The following is a 23,125-nucleotide window of genomic DNA, read 5'->3' as shown; positions in this document are numbered from 1 at the left end:
TGAATATAGTTAGACCGGCGCATATTTCCCTAATCTGGACAAGCCAATATTTCCTTTGTATTATGGGATGCTTTACAGCTACTTCAGATTCAGATGCTTAATGACCAGGCTTACGGATCACATGGCTCTCTAGACACGGCTGGTTCTTCAGCGTTTTATGCATACTTTGGCAGATTATAGGTTTATCAGTGGCAACTAATCTTGTAGAGAACCGTGGCCTAATTCCTTTTGTTAACTTATTTAAAGAGAAAGAGGTAAGGTCACTATTAGACCTATTAAAACCTACATTACTCACTCAGTGGTCTGTGCCACTGGGCTAAATGTGTAATTAGGGGCTTCGTTCAAACATGATAAAAGGCAGTCACATGTACAGCTTAGTCAAAGGATGTCCTGGCCCACTGAATTCTGATGTGATGTGTGAGATCAGGAATAGAAACAGTATGAAGATGTTAATGTAAACCTCTTGTGTGTGTGCTACAGAAAATTGCAATGCCTTGGTGCCTTTTAAATACTGTAGAGTCCAATAATGAAGCCCTTACTGTTTTTTGCTGTGTGTGTTGTGCCTGTTTAAGAACTGAGTAAGGATTCGATTTGGTGTCTAGTTTTCAACAGGATTGTAGGGTTTGGCAGAATGGATCAGTCCAGGGACCTCTTAGCCCAGTGTCCCCTCTCCGTCAGCCCAGCTGAAGGTGCAAGAAACCCAGCAGTGGGCAGTTACGGGATAGCCTACCCCCAGAAAAAATTACTTGCCAGCCCCTCTTAGTGGTTGGCTTATGCCCTGAATCATGAAGATTTATACATCTTCTAAAACTCCTTTTTTTTTTTTTAGTTACGACTATGTACAACCCTGTATTTCCAGCAATGGGATGTGTGGACAAAGCAGTAAAGCCCTGGGAACTTGGAGAAAGGCCACATTTTCCCTTAAAGAGACTGGAAGAGAAGAGCCAGGTCCACAGTTCCTGCCTTGCTGCCATCCATTCCACTGCCCCCTCTAGGTGGTACGCCCTGTGGTGACGTGGCTTTCAGGGGAGTGTCCAACAAGAGTGGCAGAGGCACCATATCTCTACCAGCCTTCATCCTTTCTCCACCATGTCAGCTTGTGGTGCACCTGAACCCTACCTTGCTGACGTCCCTTTGTGGTATAGAAAAGCTGAGCAGGGGGAATTCCAGGGGATTAGGCCTTGCAGATTGGCTGCTCCCTCTCCTACTGTCTGTACCCCCACTTTGGTGCTTCTAGCGCTTTGGCTGGAATTGTGCTGGTCTGTCTAGGGCTTGAGAGTGCAGCAAATGGAGGGATGTGGATTTGCACACTGCATTCACTTCTGGGGGATACATCCTCAGGTGCCAGGGGGGTCATTGGCAGACATGATGGGAAGCAATGGCAAACCCATACTCCCGAGTGTGATCATTAACCTTTATTGAAAATGAAGTGTTTGCTTTGTCCGTTCTTAAGTGTCCAAAAATTCCATCAAGTTGTCTGTCATCACTGACCCAGGGAAAAAAGCACCAAAACCTTGATGTTTCTGGTCTTAATTTGTATGCATATAAAATATGCTTAGGTGCTGAAAGCTGACTCAGGCTTTTAAAATCCCCCAGCACAATTAGAAGCGTTTGCACAGGGGAACAAATTATGGAAGAACTACGCAGTAATGTTTGAAGGAATAAACTTCTTTAATACATACCAATCCTTATTTGGGAAAGGGTAAAATTTGATTAACAATTCCCACTCTGCTACTCATGCTGTTCTCAGAGGCAGTTTGGTCCAGAGCAGACAGGGTGGCCAGGGTATGTGTCTCACTGTTCTGCCCAAGCCTCGGGGTGTGACAAAAAGGAAAAGCAACAGAAAGAAAGGGACTCAACCTAATGGAAACTATCCTGCCCACCCATGGGGAAGAGACATGCAGGTCTGAGGTCAGAATAGATGATCACGTGGTCCTTTCTGGCCTTTAGAATTATGAATGTATGTGTATGGTACGTCTCTTTATATATACTACATCTGTGGACTTCCTGTTGGTTCACTACATGCTTACATCTTTATATACTGCTTTTCTCTTATGCGAGTCTTACGTTGATCACCATCTAGAGTCAGAAATTCATCACTCAGGCCTGGTCTGCACCTAAAATTTTGGTCAACCTAGTTACATCGTTTCAGATTGTGGAAAATTTTGCATCTTGTGCAACGTAGTTAATTGACTTAACCCCCACTGCAGACGCAGTTAGGTTGATGGAAGAATTCCCTTCCATCAGTGTAGGAAGCATCTGCGTTACAGTGGCACAGCTATGCTGTTGTAGTGTAGACACATCTTCAGACTCTCAAAGCATGAGAGAGAGTGTGGCAGAAATACTGGAAAGGGGATTTGGCTTTCTGTGTGAGAATGAGTCCTGATGTGGATAGGCTACCAGGGGTTGCCGGTGTTTTCAGTGCACTAGGACGCCCAACGTTATCAATATTGGTAGAGCTGATCTGGTGTTAACAACAGGGAGAAAGCTTTGAACAAGATTTGTAGGCAAGGTTTGAGAGGTCACCATTGCTGTAGCAATGGTCAGAGTAAACCCCATGCAGAATGGTTATTGAGAATTGTACTTGTTGCTGTATCTCTCTGGTGGTATTTTCATATAGATAAAGTTTTAGAAAGGTCCTGTATGTCAGCAAGATGGCCACTTTCCTGTCATGGTTGACATTTCATATTTACTGGTTATTGGTCTGGAACTGAGCCTCCTTAACCCCATCTCCATCGTATCTGAACCATGGTTGGTTTTGATTTTGCAACACCAGAAACCAGCGGATGAACGTGTGCAAACCGAAACCAGCGGATGAACGTGTGCAAACCAAAACCAGCCTCCAGTTTTGCCCAGTTCTAATTCTGCCTCACTAATGCATTCAGCATGTATATGAATAATGCTGCTTATCCCAACCACATTGGCTACCAGTGTGCCAGTCGCAGGCAGTGTATCTCCACAGCATTCCTGAATGGTTTAGCATTGGGCAATGGACCTAATTTAACTGGTTTGAGTCATGATATTGCCCTTTCTGCAGGCACCCACGTGCATCTGTTCAGTATGACAGGGCTAGAGGAGACATTTAATTATACCTGTAATTGCAAACACCCAGCAAGTTATAATTGCGTTCAGAAAATGCGTACCAAGGTAGAACTGGCGTCAAAATAAGCAGTTGATGGTGGCTGTGCAAGGCACTGTTAGTGTGTTTAGAGGAAGCGCATGGGAGTTGTCTACCAGCAGGTGTATATATGGTAAAGCAGGTGCTTCAGCACCCATCTTCTCAGCTCATCTCAGCAAGGACTTTGCATGGTTAGAGTAGGGAACCTGAGACCTGAGTTCCAATCCCAGCACTACTTGAGACTTGTGTGACCTAGGGCAAATTGCCCTCTCACTGACTCAGTTTCCCCTTTGTAAAGGGGGACCAATAATACATACTCACCGTTGCATTTGAGGGACGAGTGTAATCCATATGGCTCCAACTCTCCCAGGTGACCTACTGGCTAACAAAAGTGACAGTATATGGGGACCTGTAAGGGTTAGATATTTAAAATTTGGCTTTCCCCAGCCCTTTTCTTTGTCCTTAGTCTGCAGCTGCAATTAATTGCTGTTGTATTTCTGCACCTGGAGTTATTTCTGAGTGCAGCTCGCGTTGCTTTGATGTCTAAGTATTGATTGTGCTAGTGCATCAGGTAGTTAGACGTCGAAGTGGCATAAACTGTGCTTGCAAACAGCTGCAGCCAGAAAGCTGCAAGCGTACAGAGGAGCTTGCTTGAAAAGCAGGCGCTTACAGTATCTTATACAATGTCAGGTGTGAGGGGAGCCACCAGCAGGAAATACGTTCCCGTAGTTCCGTGACGTCTGTAGAAAATTCCTTTTCCTCTTCCATGTTGGCTTGCATTAGATTTCAGTTTGTTGCAGCTCACGTTTTTGTAACATATTCTGGTCTGTATTCAGTCTGCTCACGTCCACTGCTTGCAGAGAGTGCACTTGTTTCCAAGTGATTTCTGTTGCCGGCTTTACGTTTGTGCAATGGGTACAATTGCATAGGATGTCCCTGAATCCGCTGTTGTTACTGATAAGCAGCACACTGACTGCAGACCTATATCAGTATAACTAAGTCACTCGGGGGTGTGAAAAATCCACACCCTTGAGCGATGTAGTTATGCCGATCTAACCCACAGTATAGACAGTGCTATGTCAATGCGGGAGCTTCTCCTGTCCACATAGCTACTGCATCTCGGGGGGGTGGATTATCTATGCCGACAGGAGAAGCCCTTCCATACTTTTTGAAGAGTCTTAAAAATTGCACCAGGATTGACTTTTCAGCCCAGTGCTCTGTGGCAACTTGGATACAGAGGATTTATACACATCATTTAAGACCTCCAAATACGAGAGTCGTCATCAGCTCAGCTCCCCGCAAACCTTCTGTAGGGTTGCTCTGTCTACACCCATAAACCTCCTATGGTTGAGCCTCCCCCTGGGAGTGAAATGAGAATCTCCTGCTTCCCATTCTTTAACCATATTAGCTGCCAATGTTTGGAACATCTTCTGGAATGCCAATTAGGGTAAGGGTTTATTATTACAGTTATTTTTTAAAATATGTGTAAACCACTACAGAAATATAGCACTGACATTTTCCCTGGGAACAGAAACACAAGGAGCAGTGGTAAGAGTGACAGTGGGATGAGGGGAGTAAGTGTTATCCACTGGTCACATGGGCTTGCATTTCCCTGTGGACTGTTTCATTATGAACCATTTTGAAGACTGATTAATTTTTTTCTTATTACTTCCCTCAGTATTTCTGGCTCCTCGTCCTTTCACGAGGTTTGGTCGGCATCGGTGAAGCCAGTTATTCCACCATCGCTCCCACCATCATAGGAGACCTTTTCACCAAAAACACCAGAACCCTCATGCTGTCTGTCTTCTACTTTGCAATCCCTCTTGGCAGGTAACCAGTCCACTGCTGTTCTCTTGAATTACCATACATCCGAAGCGGCTGACAAGAAAGACACATTTTCTTAGATTTGAATTGTTTTGTAAGGGAAGAGTTTGCAGACTGATGGCTAGAGTAGGGGCTGCTTAGAAGAAAGAGGTGCTTATACCTGTGTTGCCACTGATTCATGTCCACGTTCGTTTAAGACCCTTGCCTGGAATAAAGGTGAGGTATTACTAATTAACAGAGCTGGATGAAAACAGAAAATAACTATTCAGCATATACGTTTTTGGAATAACAGCGATGTTACTTGTATAACTGATGAATAATATTATACCAGTTCTCTTAGTTGCTGTTTATATTCATTTGAGATATGGGCCTTTTTGAGTCAAGTTCCTCCAAGTTACCATATACTCTAGAAGAGTCATTAGGTTAAGGTACTAAGGGCTAAATGGTCAAAACTGTGCAATTGTAATTGCAGGCACATCTCCCTAAGGCATGTGAATATTGGAGAGTGCAGGTCAGAGGCACAATTTAGCTCTTGAAATTTTGGCCTTTCCAAAGTATTCTTTAGCTTACATTCAAACTCCGACCTACTTGAATCTGCAAAATTTGGCTGAGACGCTCTAGAGGACCCAGTGGTTTTAACCACAGTAGCCAGTCTGTGTTAATACTCCCACCATTGCAGCGACCACTGTGGGAAATTACTTTTAAAAGTCTAATGTAGACAAGGCTGAGGAGAGCTGCTGTAAGGAGCATTCACGCTTCAATTTACGCAGAGTCGTCTAGGACCATACAGCCCATAGTCTCCTGATGAATGTAACAGACAGACTCAGTCTTTGAGTAATTATTTCCCCTGGCACTTTCTTTCAATTGAGTTCCCTTATCAGCCCAATGCAGTATCTGATAGCTGGGACTAGAGAGATCCTGTATGTTTTACAATGGTTGACCCTGCATTGTGAGGTTGTAGACAGGGTGGGCTCAGACAATGTGGATCCAGATTCCCAGAAGCAGATGACTTCCTCTGAAGAAGTGGCACAGTAAGTTCATTTCCAGAAAGGGAAAACCTGGACAGCAGTTAACTCCACCATTGCAGTGAAAAACATCTGGATTAGGGTGGCGATACGCCAGCTAGAACTTACTGTAGTAACCTTGAAACAAAAATTGAAACATTCTTTTGCTCTTCAGGAAGAAGAAATGGCTGGTCCTTAACTGATGGAAATAACTTTTTCCTAAACAGCCCTCGGAAACTGAACACTTAAGTAGAGAATTGAGCTGAGCAGTGGTTGGCAACAAATCAATTCCTTCCAAAGACAAACATGCTTGATAATGGCAAATGGCTAGAAATGGGCCCCAGTTGCCCCATCTGGCTCTGGACCTGATTTTTTCCAAAGTCTAACGGAGTTTGGATCCGTGGTTTGGTTTTGGAGCCATATCTGTGAATGGCTCAGTACCCGAATGGTATTGATGGTAACTCAGGTGCCTTCATGGCTTAGAAAGCTGTATAATAAATGTGTCTGGCAACAGCCAGCCGCCCTGGAACAGCTCTGGCAGCTTTTACCCAAGGCAGCCTTTGCGCTGAGTGCTGGCATTTCTGAAAGATGGATTTCGTGCCTGTTCGTTTGTTATAGGGAAGCATCACTGCGGTTCACCAGTTGGACCACTCAGCTAGAGCTGCCTTTTATTACCTGATCATAATTCTGTGATACCTGGCTGAAAGTCTGCTGGTTTCTCTAACCTCCTGACAGGTTTATGATGTTCGCCTATCAGCCCTATGTGCTTGTTCTTCTAAGATTTTTGGTATGAACTTATAAAAAACAGTCTCTTGATGCATATTTGGGAACAACTGCTGTTAAATTAACAGATGGCATTTAAATGGTTTGGTGCAGTATAAACTTGATGGCACTTCTTATTAATTCTAGGTCTGGGCCCAAAAACACAGGTGCTCAGCTTATTGCAGTGATTGATGTGATGTAGGAATCTGAATGGGATAGTCTTTGGATCCTAGGGCTTTGTTTCAACCCCTTACAGGGCAAAGGGCCTGCAGTGAAGTTCAGATCAGTAGCTAAATTTCCATCAAACTAGAGGATATTTGGTCCCGTCATGTTGTTAGAAGTTACATGTTCTCCACTTTTTCTGCTTTTAGTGATGCTTACTCTTGTCTCTGCAGGAAAAGGGAACTTGCAGACTCAGCAGCTGACCATGACTGTTTGTCTGCATTTCACGTTTTTTGAGAACAGCTACACCGATAGCACTTTATAAACACTGGCTCCCTTCTTTGTACTTTTTGCAGTGGTTTGGGATACATCACTGGATCAAGCGTGAAGCAAGTAGCAGGAGACTGGCACTGGGCATTGCGGGTAAGCACCTGTCTCATATTCAATAAGTCTGTTAAAATATCCCTCGTGAACTCACACACACAAATGTTAGAGCTGGCCAGAAAACAGGTTGTAACTTTCATGAAAACTTTCTGAAAATTTCCAGCTCTTCAGCTGGTCAAAAATTTTGAAATATAAAATTTCGTTGTCATTTTTCATCAACATTTTGCCAACAAATGGACAGAATTTTTGCAGTTTTTCAGGTGGGTGAAATTTCCATCTTCTTTTCCCCCAGCAAAACTGAAAATTTCCAACATACTCCAATAAGCTGGCACTTGTCATTGTCACAGTCTTTATCCCATTTCAAAAGAAGATGGTGCTACCTCACCAAGTTTTATTCTGCTTTACATAATCTGTGGGCAGCACCATCTTCTGACTGAACAGTATTTAACAGTTTGAGGTTGAGGGCAGAAGAGGACTTCTAGGCAGGGCAGGATTAAAAAACTGGAGCACTGGAAAGATACGTGTACAGATATTAAGCATGTAGCAGATTAAACGTATGCAGCTCCTGGACGAAAAGGGAAAGGTGTTCATTGTTGGTTCTTTGTACTTGTTTCCCTGCCTGGGAGTAGCGTATTTCCAATCACTTCATTATCAGTTGACAGTAGTTTCTTGATGGGCTGGGGAATAGGAGGAACCTTAAATCAACTCTGTAGCCTTTCAGTCCCCTGCTGTCAAGAAACTCCTGCTTTGAGGAAAAAACACTTTGTTCCAGTTTCCGCTTGTTTTTCTGCCCAGAGACACTCAGTTTCCTTCTATTTTAACCTCTAGGGACCTTGATAAATGTGTTGAAAAGATAATAAACCACACACACACAAACACATACACACACAGCGATGTCTTGAAATTGCTGGCAGGAAATGGCCCAGCAAACCTGCTTTCTGGCCTTTGACAGTCTGGCCAGCACGGGGTTGAGTGAGATGCTCTCTCAGGGCTGGCAGTTCCTGAAGGCAATTAATTGCATGAAGCTCGTGCCAATGCAGTTTATAACAGCAGGTGCTGAAATACGTGGATTCCCTACCTCAAACAAACGGCTTTTTTTGGCGGCTGGAAATGAGAAGTGAAGCCAGTAAAGTCACCGGGAATAGTCCATCAGCAGCCAGCTGAGTGGGGAGCAGATTCCAACCAGGAACCTAAAATGAAAAGAATTAAGTGTAATGCCATGAAGTTGCAGACCAGAAAATTGGCCATCTTACCTAAAGGCAGGAATGCTTTAAGGGTGAAGCTGACTTCTGAGCAGAGGAGCAGCGCTAGGCCTAAGCCCCTTACTCAACCCATTGTGCTTAAATGAGACTGACATGTTACATAGGATCATGCTGGCCTAGTACATCAAGATGAAAGGCACCCTAAGGCCATAGTTCTCAACCTTTTGGGGCTCAGGACCCAGTTGTAAACCTTGATGGCATGACCCAGGATATAGCTTTAGTGCCAAATACATCCGGCTTAGGAAATATTTCATACCCACGATATATAATATACACATTAACACAATAAATGCTAAAAAAGTACACTTATGCATACTATAGTGGCGGCTCCTGGCTGGGCGCAGCTCCCCGCTCCAAGTGTTGCAACCTCTGGGGTCACAGCACTGCTCAGATTTGGGCCAGCCCCCTTAACAGGGGGCTAGCCAGGCCAAATCTATGCGAGTGGTGTTGTGACTTGGTGCATGGTATCAAAACATCACTCACTCAAATTTGGCCCAGCTAGCCCCCTATCATCATGACAGAGGGGTGGCTGGGCCAACTCTGAGTGGCGCTACAACCGTGTGGACCAGGTCGCAAGGCCCAGAGTGGGGTGCTGAGCCCCGTCAGTCCTGAGGGACTGAGGCCACCGCTGCAGGGTGATTGTGAGATGGGCTCTGTCTGCAGCCCTCCCCAGGGCCACCCAAGTGACTCCTTGACACATTCCGGAGACCTAATTTTGGGTTGTGACCCACAGGCTGAGAAACCTTGCTGTAAAGGCCTAACGGTATTATTTGATGCAGGAAGTTGCCATTAGCTCCCTTCTCTTCAAGTGAGATCTCCACCTTTGTTTCTGGCAAGAATCTTTCTGGGCTCCTGTGCTTGTAGATCCCAGGCTCCCTGTGCATCAATCTCTCCGTCATGTTCTATGCAAACATCACAACAAATTGCCAGTGATAACCTGACTGTACAAAACACATGAAAACTATCAGGAGACGTTGGTCTGTCTTTTGGTCTTGTCTACATGGGGACACTTATGAAAGTTAATCCAAATTTACTAAAGGTATGAATTTAAAATGCATTAGTTAAACGTCATTAACTCACAAATTAATTAAACTGAATCGAATAAAGACTACTTGAATTCTGAATAGGAGAAGAGTTTCAAGTGGTTTAATTCATCCACTTTCAATACACATCTTAAATTAATTCAGATTAATTTTCTTGAGTGTCCTCATATAGACAAGCCCTAAATCTAGTAGTATCGTGAGTGTAATTGCTTATTTCGTAGGTGTGTTGCTTCACTGTGTCACCTCTTGTGATCTCACCAGATCTCCTAATCTAGGCAGGGTCACGTTGATCAGTACTTGGATGAGAGACCCCAGAAGAAGAACCAGAGTGTTTGTAGAGGTGCTTCGTAGGAGGCAGTCTTCCCTCTGGTTCAGTAACAATTCCAGTGCCCCAGTAGAGTGCCAGAGGATGCTGGGTTGCTGGAGGAGCTGGTCTTTCAGATAAATAAAACAGAAGTCAGGAGAACTTGGAGTCCTTTAGGATTCCATGGCACTTTCCACCAGAGTTAGAGGCATTGTGTCCTGGACAAATTTCAGCTAAGTTACTTTCATTCTTCCAGCCATAAGTTCCTCGTGTCATTTCAAGCTGAATGAGGTATTTTCCTTAGTTTCCTGTCTTGAAATCATAGAATATCAGGGTTGGAAGGGACCTCAGGAGATCATCTAGTCCAACCCCCTGCTCAAAGCAGGACCAATCCCCAAATGGCCCCCTCAAGGATTGAACTCACAACCCTCTGTTTAGCAGGCCAATGCTCAAACCACTGAGCCATCCCTCCCACCATGTTTTAGGTTTCCTCTTTGCAACCAAACTGGGACCTGCCTTCTGTTGGGCCTGCAGTTTTGCGTTGCACGGGTAGGTTAGGTATTCTGAGGCACCACTACTCAGACTGGAGCCTACCGTTCATTTGGCTGGCACAGAATTTGTATGTAAAAATTGCACCTATCAAAAGGGAGGCCTCAGCCTTATTGATAACGTCCCCCTTTAGGGAATGTCTGCCCAGCAGTGAGCCTCCCAGCGCAGGTCAACAGACTTGGTCTAGGGGGCTTTGCACTAGCATCCTACAGACAGCTGCACAGACAGCACTCTGGAGTTGTGGCTCCGGCTGGAGCTTGGGCTCTGAAGCCCACCCCCATCCCCAGGCGTCCGAGCCTGAGCCACAACTTCAAAGTGCTGCGTACACAGCTATTTCTCCAGCGCTAGTGCGCACCCTGCGAGCACAAGTCCGTCGGCCCGCACTGGGTGGCTCGCTGCTGCAGGCTGGGTAGATGTACCCGTTGCGTCCTAGTGCCCTGTTGAACAGCAATGTGTTGCACCTTGGTGATGACTGAATCTCAGTAGTGGACAGGTGGTTCGGTTTTATAGCTTGTGAAGCCTTCTGGGATCCTTTGGATGATGCAAATCTTCTCTAGTCATTGGAGTAGTGGACTGGAAGTCAGGAGACCTAATCCTCGTGAGCCTCAGTGTCCTCTTCTGTTTTCCCCCCACTCCATCTTGAATGCCCTATGCAGGGAGCAGTCAGGAACTGGCTGAAAATGGAAAGCCAGAGGTGGGCAAGGGGCATGTGCACACAGAGGAAAGTACGGGAAAGGTCAGAAAGTGACTCCCAACATTCAGAAAACCTTTCCCCTTCCTGGCATACCACCCCAGATACCCTTCAAATACTTCTAGAAATTAGCCAATCCCCTAGCCCACCTGGGAGTAAGCTGGCTTCCTAAGGGTTAAATGTCACAGAAGATGAGCTGGGTACAGCAGTAACACAGAATGCGACCACCTTAATCACAAGCATCTCCAAAGCTGAGCTACAAGAGTAAGTAAGAGTCTCGACAGAGAGGAGCAGATGCGGCAGTGGGTACATACAGATTCGGACCAGATGTAAAGAATCTGGCCACTGAAATGAAACTAATGCAATCTGTTTCTTTTTGACTAGCCATGGTAACCACTGGCAACTTCCTGTGCTGATTCCCAGGTCCTCTTTTCCAGGTATCTCCACTCCTAGGCATGATAACGGGGACACTCATCTTGATATTTGTACCTGCTGCTAAAAGAGGCAACGTGGAACAGCTGGGGGGACAGCTGAAGGCTCGGACTTCATGGCTAAGAGACATGAAGGCACTGATCAGAAAGTAAGAGAGCTCTGCTAAAATGCGCTTGGCCTTCAACTCTCAGCCTGGGAGTGAGCTAGCTTTTGCCGGTGGCAATGCTCGATTTGCAAGCGGCAATGCTCAAGGAGCAGCAGAAAGCACGATCCTTGGGCCTGAGAAAGGAAGCCACAGTTGTATTTTCACTAGGAATGGGCCCCAGTTAGAATCCACATTTGGATCTACCCTGTCCAAGGTTCAGATTGGAGGGTTTTCTCGGGTCCATATCTGGTTCTCGCTTCAGGGAAGCTCAAGTGTGGAAGTGGAAACATATGAAAGAGCAAATGGTGTTACTGGCTTTCTGCCCTTTTTTCTGTCTTGATGGGCGCCAGGAAAGGAGACACCTTCCTGAGGAGGGGGGGAAATGAAACGTCATAGTGAATTTTGAGGAGCAGATATACAAATGCCTGCCCTTGCTTGCAGGTATACCCATGCTTACACAGTTCCACATGCCTATGCACCCACACTTGCACAGTGTCAGTCATTCTGCTGCATGCGCTGTCAGGGTGTTTCTGCGACTGCCTCTGAGCACGTCTCCATTTACCCGCAGATTGCCCATGGAGTTCCAAAGTGGAACTTGCGCGTGATCTTGTTCCTTCTGACAGTACTGACTAGTGCATCTTCCCGGTGTTGTCAGCAAGAACAAGGGTGTTCGGACACGTGGTTATGGTTAATTCACAGGTGTCTCCATGGGGCTTACCCTCATATCATTTGAATGCCTGGTAATCCAAACGGTAATGACGCTACTCTCCCAGTGAGGCAGGGTCACTCAGATGGGGAGAATGGCATTTGGAGCAGGCAAGTAGGCATGATGGTAGGACTAGAGGGAGGGCATCCTGATGATTGAGTGCTGACTATATTACTTGATGGTCACATGGCACTTTGTGGATGTAAAGTCCTGTCCAGGAGGTGAGACGTATTGTTACTGTCACAACATAGAGTGTTAGAAATGTACTCTGGGCCTGATTTTCCATCACCTTGCACCATTGTTGCACCTGTGCAAAGTTAGTGCAAAACAGTACTGCACCGAAGCCTGGTAAAATTTTACACCTGCTTTGCACTGATGTAAATAAATGCAGAGGCAGCTCCAACAGAAAGTACTGTAATTATATCATCTGAGCCTATTTGAGCAGCTAGTGATTTGATCTTTGCTCTAGGGATACTCTGGCTTATGAGTTTGGGGCTGAGCTGATGCCGTTTTCTCTGTTGCTGCCTCCCATGGCCCTTATTCCTTCGGGGTTCCCCTACTGCAGGGATAAAGCAGTTCTGGACTTAAAATTTCCCCTTGGATTTTTCTCTCTTGCATCTCCACAGCCGCAGCTATGTGTTCTCATCGCTGGCCACCTCTGCCGTTTCCTTTGCCACAGGGGCACTGGGCATGTGGATTCCCCTCTACCTTCACAGGGCACAAGTTGTGCAGAAAACTGTTGAGACTTGCAGTTCGGAGCCGTGCGGCACAAAGGACAGGTAAGGCTCATCCTGTGCTATTGTAAAGGGGGGCTTTCCTATTGCAGCCGACATTCAAACTTACAGAGCTTGGGCTTAAGAGAATGAAATCCATTGACTAGGATCCCTATAACTTCATGTTGCCCTTTGCAAAATTATAGGAAGCACTGGGGTTTAAATCCAGAATTTATTCTTTGCTGCTGCAGCTGATCCCTTCCTCGCTACTGGACATGAACTTGTAGTGAAGCTGGAATACTGGGCAGGTGAGATCAGGGAAGAAAGATGGCTTTGTAACTTAGGCACAGGACTGAGAGCCAAGAGATCTCAATTCTACTCTGTCGTGGCCACTGATTCCCAGCACGATGTTACCTGGGGATGGGGCTTCTCTGTGCCTGAGCTTCACCATCTGTAAAGTGGATGTACTATCTGCAGAGGGGCTAAGCCGTTTAATTGATTTGTATGTATATAGCGCTTGGAAATCTTCCATGGAATGCAGCACACTGTGATGTCATAAGTAGTAGCTTATGACCTCACTGCAGGATCCAGCAGAAGATGGTTGCTGTGGTGAGAGAGGAGGCTCTTATCATGGCTACATTTCATCAGCGATAGCAGGGATTGGGCTGGCGTGGTGGCCAAAGTTCAGGATTCAGTTTGGTTGTTCTCCCTCTAGGAGCCAGCAAGGGAGTGCCCTTGTGGCCATGTGCTCAGCCCCTGTGGTTCGTGCACCGCTCCTCTGCCCGATGCACCATGTGCTGTAAACATCTTTGACTGGATGAAGGGCTTTGGGGGTCCTTTCTGAGTTGAAGAGAGATCCCAGACTTGCAGGGGAAGCATCGAAAACTGGTTTTGCCTGTTACTGTTTTCATATAAAGGCTCTTGGTTTGAACGTGCCCCAGGGTGAAATATTCTCTTTAATAATACTGTAGTGCTGACCCTAAGGCAATGAAGAGAGAAGGTCTGTGGGTATCAGACTGAATAAATTTCCCTGCCATGCTGGAGTAGCTTAACACCGAAGAGGAGTATTAGTAATTACCTTTCATCCTGAAGATATCTTAAGCTCTTGATGGTGTGTGTATGCTGGTATCGCTCCTGTGCTACTAACATGCAGCCGCTTCTGAAGTAGATTGCAGCAGTAGGACAACATTATAGTACGTTATTTGGGAAGAATAAAACCACAGAAGTGCAGAATCGAAAGTCCTACTTATCTAGTCCGGTCCGCATCACGGAGGAAGGACTAAATATTATCGAGACCGTCCCTGACAGGTGTTTGTCTAACCTGTTATTTAAAAAACAGTGAATAACTGCCGAGTTGCAGGGGGAACTTGGGTAGTAAGAACACAGTTACCAGAGTTGGAAACTGGCCATCACACCAGAGTTAATGTGAGAGTTGATTGGGAAATCATTATTTTTTCCCCATACAGAATATTTGGAAAAATGATTTTTTTTTTCATTTTTGTCACAATCTCTTGACTTTCTCAAGTTTTTTGGGAAATAAAAACCTGAAGATTTTTCAACAACTGAAAGTTTTAAATCAAAACTTGAAAACTAGCTCAGTTATTCAACAAAAACCTGAGAATTTTGAATGAAAATGGAATATTTTTCAGATACGTTGCATTTTAATTTTTAAAAATGATGGAAATTTTTTGATCAGCTCTAGTTAATACCCTTAACATGTGCCATGAAATCTCTAACAGCCTGAAGTGCCTCTTTCACTAATCTTACATTAAATTACTTAAGGATTGCCCTACCTGGATACCATTGTCCTCTGGTCCTTTAAGAGCTAGTACTTTGTTACTACTTTTGATGTGTATCCACCACGGCAGTGGGGGAGAGCGTGGGAGCTGTGATGATGGGAGAAGAAGAGTAAGGTTTGGGTCCTACTGGCTTTGCTAATGTATAACAGAAGGCTCTTGCTCCATTCTGTTTTGCTTCACGTTGCACCTGGGTCTCTTCTTTCAGCACCATTGATGGAACTTTGCTTTGTGTTGTCTCTGGTTATATTTTGCATGAAAGGTGCTCAGAAGCTGATGAAAGCATTGCTCCGACTGGGTTAAAATTGTAGGAAGGCATCCTGTTGCCAGCTTTTTGACTTTGTACTGACTATAGAAAACAAATATTAGGAAAATCCACCTGTCTAAGCGAATATCATTAATCATAAATTAACTGCCAAGAGTGGTTAATCCAGCAGACTCAGTCCATCCTGCAAAAATGTCGCTAGTGGAGAAAGCAGCCCCAACAGCCTGCCCATCTCTCGTTCATAAAGGGAGGTTTTCTCCTCCTACAGTTTTAGCTATCCTGAAGCTTCATGGCCATTACCGCAAAGACTGTTGTGTTCCAGATCATGCACACAAGATGCAGAGCACCTGGGCTATGAACAGACACTCCTTTACATTTTGACAAATAAATAGCAAATCTGTAGTGCAGCAGCAGAGGAGTCAGTTTGGATGGGATTTCACAAGGACCGAAGAAGAAAGCGGCTTTGGCACTGGACTCTTAGGGCTATGTTTTCAAACTGGCCACTTAAGTTGCACGCAGCTCACCAGTAATGGCTGCTGTACTTTAGAGGGAGCTAGAAGATAACCTGCTGACAGGCAGAGACAGTGGTAAAGATTGCAGGCTGGAATTAATTAAGGGCAGATCCAGGAGTGCTGTGAGGCTGCCGGGTGTGCCCACTCTGCCCTTTCTGTGTTAGCTTGGGTCTGAAATAAGCTGCTCCCCTGTTCTACTCTGAACTCTGCGTCAGACTAACTGTGCACGAGGCCCCTGCTGGCTCCCCACAATGGACACCTATTCCGTTCTTTCCTCACGTGCAAACATGACATTTTCCAAAATTTTCCCATGCAGACTTTGCAAACATGGTTTGGCAACCAGTTTTGGAACAAGTGGCCTTCTAGTTTTTATGGTCACCGTGGCATTCCCAATTCCTTGGTAGTCCAGGAATTTGCCACAGGTCACGAACTAGAAAGCAAGTTACAGATTTTCAGTGTTGCCAATGCCAAAAGCACTCAAAAAGCATGAGTCAGGTGTCAGAAAATCCGGAGACGGGCTTAAAAATCCCAACGAGAATTTTGTTCAAATGATGATCTGGAGATTGTTTTATTTCCCTTCTTTTTTTAGTCAGCAGGGCGTAAGGTGCAGTCCTGATTTTTTAAGCACCCTTACTCCATTCCTGCCAGTGGGTCCGTGCCCCTGCCAAAATGACCGTGAACTTGTGAGGTCCTGTTGTGCAGAGGATGCCATTTCGTTTCTTTATAAGTACTGGACCAGCGTTTCGCTGCGTTCCGACCGAGCCCATGTTAAAATCTCAAGCTTTTCTCTGCAGCCATGCAGGCGAGAAACTTTCCCCCCAATCAAATGAATCCAGCAGCTGAGGCTTTGAGAATAACATCTAATATCACAAGACTTGCAATGAAATCATGAGAATTGACAACACTGAGAATTTGCCCTGCTGTAGTGCTGCTTAACACCCAGATGCATAAGGCAGGCTTAGTCAAGTGCACTTCGTATGAAATTCACCCCTGTTCAGAGAGCCAGCTGAAGGCCCCATGCACCTCCTAAGTCCCATTTAGGTCCATAGCCCTTTGAGCTGGGGGCACCTAGTATGCCTTTCTTTTCTTCAAGGAAAATTGACAGTGACAAAGACTGTATTTCTTAAATCTGCAAAGCCAGAGAGTGAAGTTCAGATCCCATTACCCTGTATTTTCCCAGCTTGTTTGTGAATAAAACTTGTCCACATTAGTGTGTCAGTGAACAAATAACCCTCTCTCAATATTTTGTTTTAACAGTTTGATCTTCGGAGCAATCACGTGCTTCACTGGTTTTCTGGGCGTGATCACAGGGGCTGGGGCAACCAAATGGTGCCGGTTAAAAACCCAGCGAGCTGACCCACTGGTCTGTGCCGTCGGCATGCTAGGGTCAGCCATCTTCATCTGTCTGATCTTCGTTGCTGCCAAGAGCAGCATTGTGGGAGCCTACGTAAGTATAGTGCATTCTCTGAATACGCATATGCCATCTCGCGTGTGCCCTGTCCACCAAACTTCTTAGCAGATCGGTGTGCATCTTTCCATGCAGTGGGGCTGAGACACTGGTTTGTATGTGCCTCTCTTCTGCTTGACCTTCCTTCTTTTGCTCACTTCCATCTCAGCATTACCATGCTCTGTTTGGGGGCAAAACAGCATTGTACCGTTTTCACCTTTCCCATCAAAATCTCACCAATAAGTGCTGTAGATTAGACACAGGGATATAGCTCATGTGCAGAAATCCATCGTTCTCCTCCTTTGTTCTGCTTTAGCCAGGTAAGGGCATTGCCTTAGTCCAGAATGCCAATACCGGGAAGTGTCGGTCACTTTTATTATGAAAGTTCTGTCATTACCATGTAGTTAAATTTCAGTTGCACTGAGGCTATCCTTTTTGAAACCGGTAATTACCTTTTAATTCCTGAGACTGGACAGTTTGCTGCATGACTGAGAATAATAGAGCAGATACGTGTATTATTATCTATTTTTATTACCATAAGGTCTAAGAGCCCTAGTAATGGACTGGAGGTTCATGGTGCTAGACATTGTGCAAACACAGAACAAAAAGATGGTCCCTGCCCCAAAGAGGTTACAATCTAAGTATGAGACAACAGGTGGATACAGACAGATGGGGATACAAGGAAACAATGAGGTAGTGCATAATGAAAAGGCTACCAGAGGGGTAGTAAGTAAATCAGTCATGCAGTTCACTGGACATTTGGAAGCATTCGTGGTAATTAGGTAGTGAGAAGTGTGTGATTACCAGAGATGGTTGGGAGTTTTTCAGCGACATGTTTTTTTCGTTGGAAATGCTAATTTGTCAAAACCAAAACTTTTCACAGAAATGGTCCAGGATGGTAGTGAAGAACGATTGAGATTTCAGTCTAGCCAATAGCCTGCGGGGGTAGCGCACTTGCCTGGGATGTGGGAGACCCAAGTTCAAGTCCCTACTCTGAATCAGGCAGAGCAGAAATTTGAACCTAGCTACGGTACCCCGCATCCTGAGTATCTGCGTCTCCCACATCCCAGGCAAGTGCCCTAACTTCTGGAGTGGATGGGTGTGTCAAAGCTTTGAAAGGTCCTGTTTTCACTCTGATACAGAACAAAAACAAATATTGAAACCTCAGAATTTTTCACGAAGTGGAATTCTTGTTTTCTGGACAGTGTCTGTGATTACACAACAGCTGCAACAGCGCTGTACTGTAATAAAGTGTGACTAGGTACACTTCAGACTCCCACGCAGAATCCTTCATTTCTTTTGTCGTCTTTCTCTACTGTGTGCAGGCTGGCCTAGGGCAGGGACTCCTATCACAGTCCAGTCCCAGGTCTGGATCTTGCTTTTAACACAGGAGAATGGAAATCCTGGGCAGTGAAACAGATCCCAGTTACATTAAACCCTAACGCCCTTGTGTTTTTATGCAGGACAGAGAAGCTAGGTGGGTTTTTTAGGGACTAAGCAGGAAGGTGGGAGTAGGGTAAAATCAGAAAGTCAAAACCTTGCTTTCCCTGACCAGAACACAATCAATCCAGGGATGTAGGGCTTGATTTTAAATGAAACAAAAAGTTGCACTACAATTTCCTGTCTAACCCATCACTAGGTTAATTGGGATCGTTCTGTGTGCTGCTGCTGTGGTCATTATATACAGGCTCTTCTGAGAAGAGAGTGAAAATTAAAAAAAAAAATCCACTCTGCCTGCTGAGTAAGAGTCAGAAAGAAATCCGGACCAATGGCCTCGTGGCCTGGTCTAGTATTAACCTCTAGTTCAGAGAGCAGCAGAAAAATGACCACAATGCCTTAGAGAAGGGTGTTCAAGGTTAGCAAAATTGTTACCCTTCCTTTATTCCTAGCTGGCTCTAAATAAAGTTATCTGTCACCTATTTCTGCAACAAAAGACAAATACTATGCTTTCATTGATCCCATTTTAATCATTTCTTCATTGTCTATTATCTCAAGAGAGCTGATTTTATGTAGATTATATTTCTGTGTAGCCATTCTATTTGTTGAGGAGAGAGTGGAAATGATGAAACAATCCAAACACCAGCATGGAGTTTTAAGAAATATAAGCAGTAACTGTAATAGACGGTCACTCTGGGGGTTGCATGAGAAGTGAGTTGATAAGCTTGGGAAGTCATATCTGAATATGGAAAAAAATGAAGGATATAGGCTTGCTTGTATAGCTGCCCAGCCATCTGGTCTACACTTTCCTGAACGTACTCAGCTTCCTGGTTCATTTCTCCCCTTTTTATTCCTTTCCCATTGGTGGCTCTGGTCCCTGAACACAGCTCTGTTTATCTTTCTCTTATGTAGCAGCAGCCCCTAGACAGGCCATGTAGGCTAGCTTCTCTCTTTCAGCTATCTTTACATGCTCCAGGCTGTTCTGTGCTGTAGTAGAAGTAGCTGGAAACAAGTAAGAGAGGGAGTACTTGTGGCACCTTAGAGACTAACCAATTTATTTGAGCATAAGCTTTCATGAGCTACAGCTCACTTCATCGGATGCATACTGTGGAAAGTGTAGAAGATCTTTTTATACACACAAAGCATGAAAAAATACCTCCCCCCACCCCACTTTCCTGCTGGTAATAGCTTATCTAAAGTGATCACTCTCCTTACAATGTGTATGATAATCAAGTTGGGCCATTTCCAGCACATTTCCCCCACAACCCACTCTCATGCTTTGTGTGTATAAAAAGATCTTCTACACTTTCCACAGTATGCATCCAATGAAGTGAGCTGTAGCTCACGAAAGCTTATGCTCAAATAAATTGGTTAGTCTCTAAGGTGCGACAAGTACTCCTTTTCTTTTTGCGAATACAGACTAACACGGCTGTTACTCTGAAGTAAGAGAGGGAGCACCAATTAGCTAGCTGTCCACAGACCACCAGTGATCCCCTGGACTCAGTTTGGGAACCACTGATTGTTCCAATTTCCACTTGTTACTACTGTGTTTTGCTGTAAATCGTGATTACCCCTTACTCTGCCATATATATGTGTGTGTGGTGTCATCCTGCACATTAAAACAACAGTTTGCACATCTTTAAGTCCCACTTTCTCTGAAGTTAGCACTTCTCCTTCAGTGTCAGGACATCCAAGCTCATCTTTCCAAACCCATTATCTGCACAGCATCATGATGTCACACCGCTCATGTAGTTGAAAAGATTCTGGGGCTAGAAGCAGATTTCAGGTGCTGAACACTTAGTTTAAATCTCAAGACAACTTCAAAGTGGTGTTTTATGTGCCTTTTGCCAAGCTTTTAGCTGTTGTGGTACTTTGGGCTCAGCAGTTACTTCGGTTTCCCAGGATCATCTTAAAAACAAACAACTTCTCCCAAATGAAACACTTCCAATGTACCTTTGGTGGCTGCTTGGTTCCAAATCCTGTGATCTGTCTTTTGTCCCGAAGGCGGTTCCTCCTTTGCTTTTTGAGATTTGCATACTGTCCAACACTGAGAATTAGGGACTCTTCATTTTGAGTGAGTGTACAGCAGCTGTGTTCCCCATCCTTCAGAATACTTGTAATGATGAACCTCATTTTGAAGCCTATGAAACCAAGTTTTAAATTGTAGACACCAAAAACATCTGTAGGGAATCCAGAATGCTTCCTAATGTGCTTGGTACCAGAACTGCAGAGTTGGTATGGTTTGGGACAATGCCTGTTTACAGCACATGTCCTTGGCACCTCTCTTCAGTAGAAATGCTGAATACAATTTTCTGACTATTTCTCTTTTTCTTTCACGAGCACACATATACAAAGAGGGTAATTCTGAAAGGCATATTGAGAGAAACACAACCCTGTGCAGAGCCAGCACAAGACTTGTGTGCCATGGCCTGGTGATGGGCCTTTGCACGGGGTCAGATTTCACCCACTGTATGTAATAATTCATATATATATTCCTCATAGCCAAGCAGGTGTAGGGTGTGTGTGTGTATACAGATACAGGTGTATATATATGTACAGATGTCTAATGTAAAGGCATAATGGAGAAGAAGCTAGGAACTCAATGGCAGAGCAGACAAGCATATCGTAAGAACCAAGGGAAGGACTGAGAATTCCTAGCTCAGAAGCCGTACCGTCATAATTGGCCCAGTCACCATAATACAGGAAACAAGACCAGTCACAAAGAGGTGGAGTGGGAAATGAAGACAATTTTAGAAACAAATAAGTGCAGGGGTGAAGATTTGCTAAATAAGGAAAACTCTTCCCAGCAGCAACAGAAGGATCAGAGTTCAGGGAACCAGCACACAGTGAAAGCAAATGACGTGGCCACGTCCGGATCAGAACTGCTAGGGAGCAATGAGATGTTCCACCCCAAAAAATGTACGTCTAACACAGGGGTGGGCTATCAATGGCCCATGGGCCGCATCCAGCCCACCAGCTGTTTTAATCTGGCCCTTGAGCTCCTTCTGGGGAGCGGGGTCTGGGGCTTCTGGTGCTCCAGCCGGGGAGCAGGGTCGGGGCTGCTCCATGCGGCTCCCAGAAGCAGCAGCATGTCCTCCCTCCGGCTCCTACACAGCCCCTGCCCCAACCACTGCCTCTGCAGCTCCTATTGGCCAGGAACTGCGGCCAATGGGAGCTGCAGGGGCAGCGCCTGCAGACGATGCAGCACGCAGAAGAGCCACCTGGCTGTGCCTCCACATAGGAGCCGGAGAGGGGACATGCTGCTGCTTTTGGGAGCTGCTTGAGGTAAGTGCCACTTGGAGCCTGCACCCCAGGCCAGAGACCTCACCCCCTCCTGCACCCCAACCCCAATTCTGTGAGCATTCATGGCCCACCGTACAATTTCTATACCCAGATGTGGCCCTCAGGCCAAAAATTTTGCTCACCCCTAACATGACCAAGAGAAATTAACCCAATTCATTTCAGTGGGCATGTTGCTAAATCTTTCATTCCCTCTCAGAGGCCATCAGAACTCACAGGGGCAGTGCAAATAATGTACTTCAGAAATATCCCCCATAGCTAGTTTCATTCCAGAAATGAATTGTACCCCATTTGAAGGTAATGAGGTCAAGGAGTAGGAAGGAGAAATGAGGCAGTTAGAAGTGGAATCGGTAACCAGACCTGCGAGGATACTGAAGAAGTGAATTAAAAATAAATTGAGAGCTTGAGTCTCCAGAGTTGTTAGTCCGTCTATTATCAGAGGGGTAGCCGTATTAGTCTGTATCCACAAAAACAGTGAGGAGTCTGGTGGCATCTTAAAGACTGACAGATTTATTTGGGCATAAGCTTTCAAGGGTAAAAAACCCACTTCCTCAGATGCATGGAGTGAAAATTACAGATGCAGGCATAAATATACTCACACCATGAAGAGAAGGTAGTTACCTTACAGGTGGAGAACCAGTGTCCACCATGGTCCACTATGTTCACCAGGACTGAATTCAGGAGAACTGTTTCTTTTAGGTAGAGTATCAAAAAGTGAGTGGTATGACAAAGCAAAATAAGTTGTTGAGATGGCGTATTATGACACTCGTGGCTTTTCTTACCTTCTTGATTTGGGGAGTATTGGGTCATCACAAGCCTATCAAAACGGTGTGTACTCCTGTTGAGTTGAGCCAGATCATCTTACAAACAGATGGTATTAAAGCACAAGGTATAAAGTTGAAAGGAGGAATGAATCCCCGTTTAAGGCATTTTACCTTTATTTTTAGGGTCTTCAAAACAATTAGGTGTACTTTTGGAATAAGTTAGTTACTCTTGTTGATTCTCCGCAAGAGGCCAAGAACTGAATTAGCTACAGAGACTAAAGCCCCAGTTCTACCTAGCATGTGCTGTGTGTTTTGTTGAATATATTGAAAGCTAAGTATGCACTTAATGCATTGGGGCCTAAACTATTACTGCTGATTCCTAGATGTATGTTCGCTCCAGAGGAGGGATAGAGACCTAATATTATATTGAAGGAATCTTGCACTGATCCACCTGTTCTGGGGTTAGAGAAATTCATTCCCACTTTGCTATGTGACCTTTAATACT

The 23,125-nt window shown here is 45.0% G+C and overlaps 1 protein-coding gene across 1 annotated transcript in view; it reads left to right on the top strand.

Moving 5' to 3' along the window:
* Positions 1-23,125, top strand: part of SPNS2 (SPNS lysolipid transporter 2, sphingosine-1-phosphate) — a 153,841-nt gene that overhangs the window by 107,698 nt on the left and 23,018 nt on the right. Inside the window, exons 4-8 of the mRNA XM_077836481.1 lie at positions 4,797-4,948; positions 7,227-7,293; positions 11,541-11,683; positions 13,013-13,165; positions 16,930-17,119. Of these exons, the coding sequence (XP_077692607.1) occupies positions 4,797-4,948; positions 7,227-7,293; positions 11,541-11,683; positions 13,013-13,165; positions 16,930-17,119 (705 nt within the window). The remainder of the gene's footprint in view (positions 1-4,796; positions 4,949-7,226; positions 7,294-11,540; positions 11,684-13,012; positions 13,166-16,929; positions 17,120-23,125) is intronic.

The sequence above is a fragment of the Eretmochelys imbricata genome, chromosome 17 (genome assembly GCF_965152235.1).
Source record: "Eretmochelys imbricata isolate rEreImb1 chromosome 17, rEreImb1.hap1, whole genome shotgun sequence".
NCBI classification, from domain to species: Eukaryota; Metazoa; Chordata; order Testudines; family Cheloniidae; genus Eretmochelys; species Eretmochelys imbricata.
Note: the sequence above shows the minus strand (reverse complement) of the source record. Positions and strands in the feature narration are given on the sequence as shown.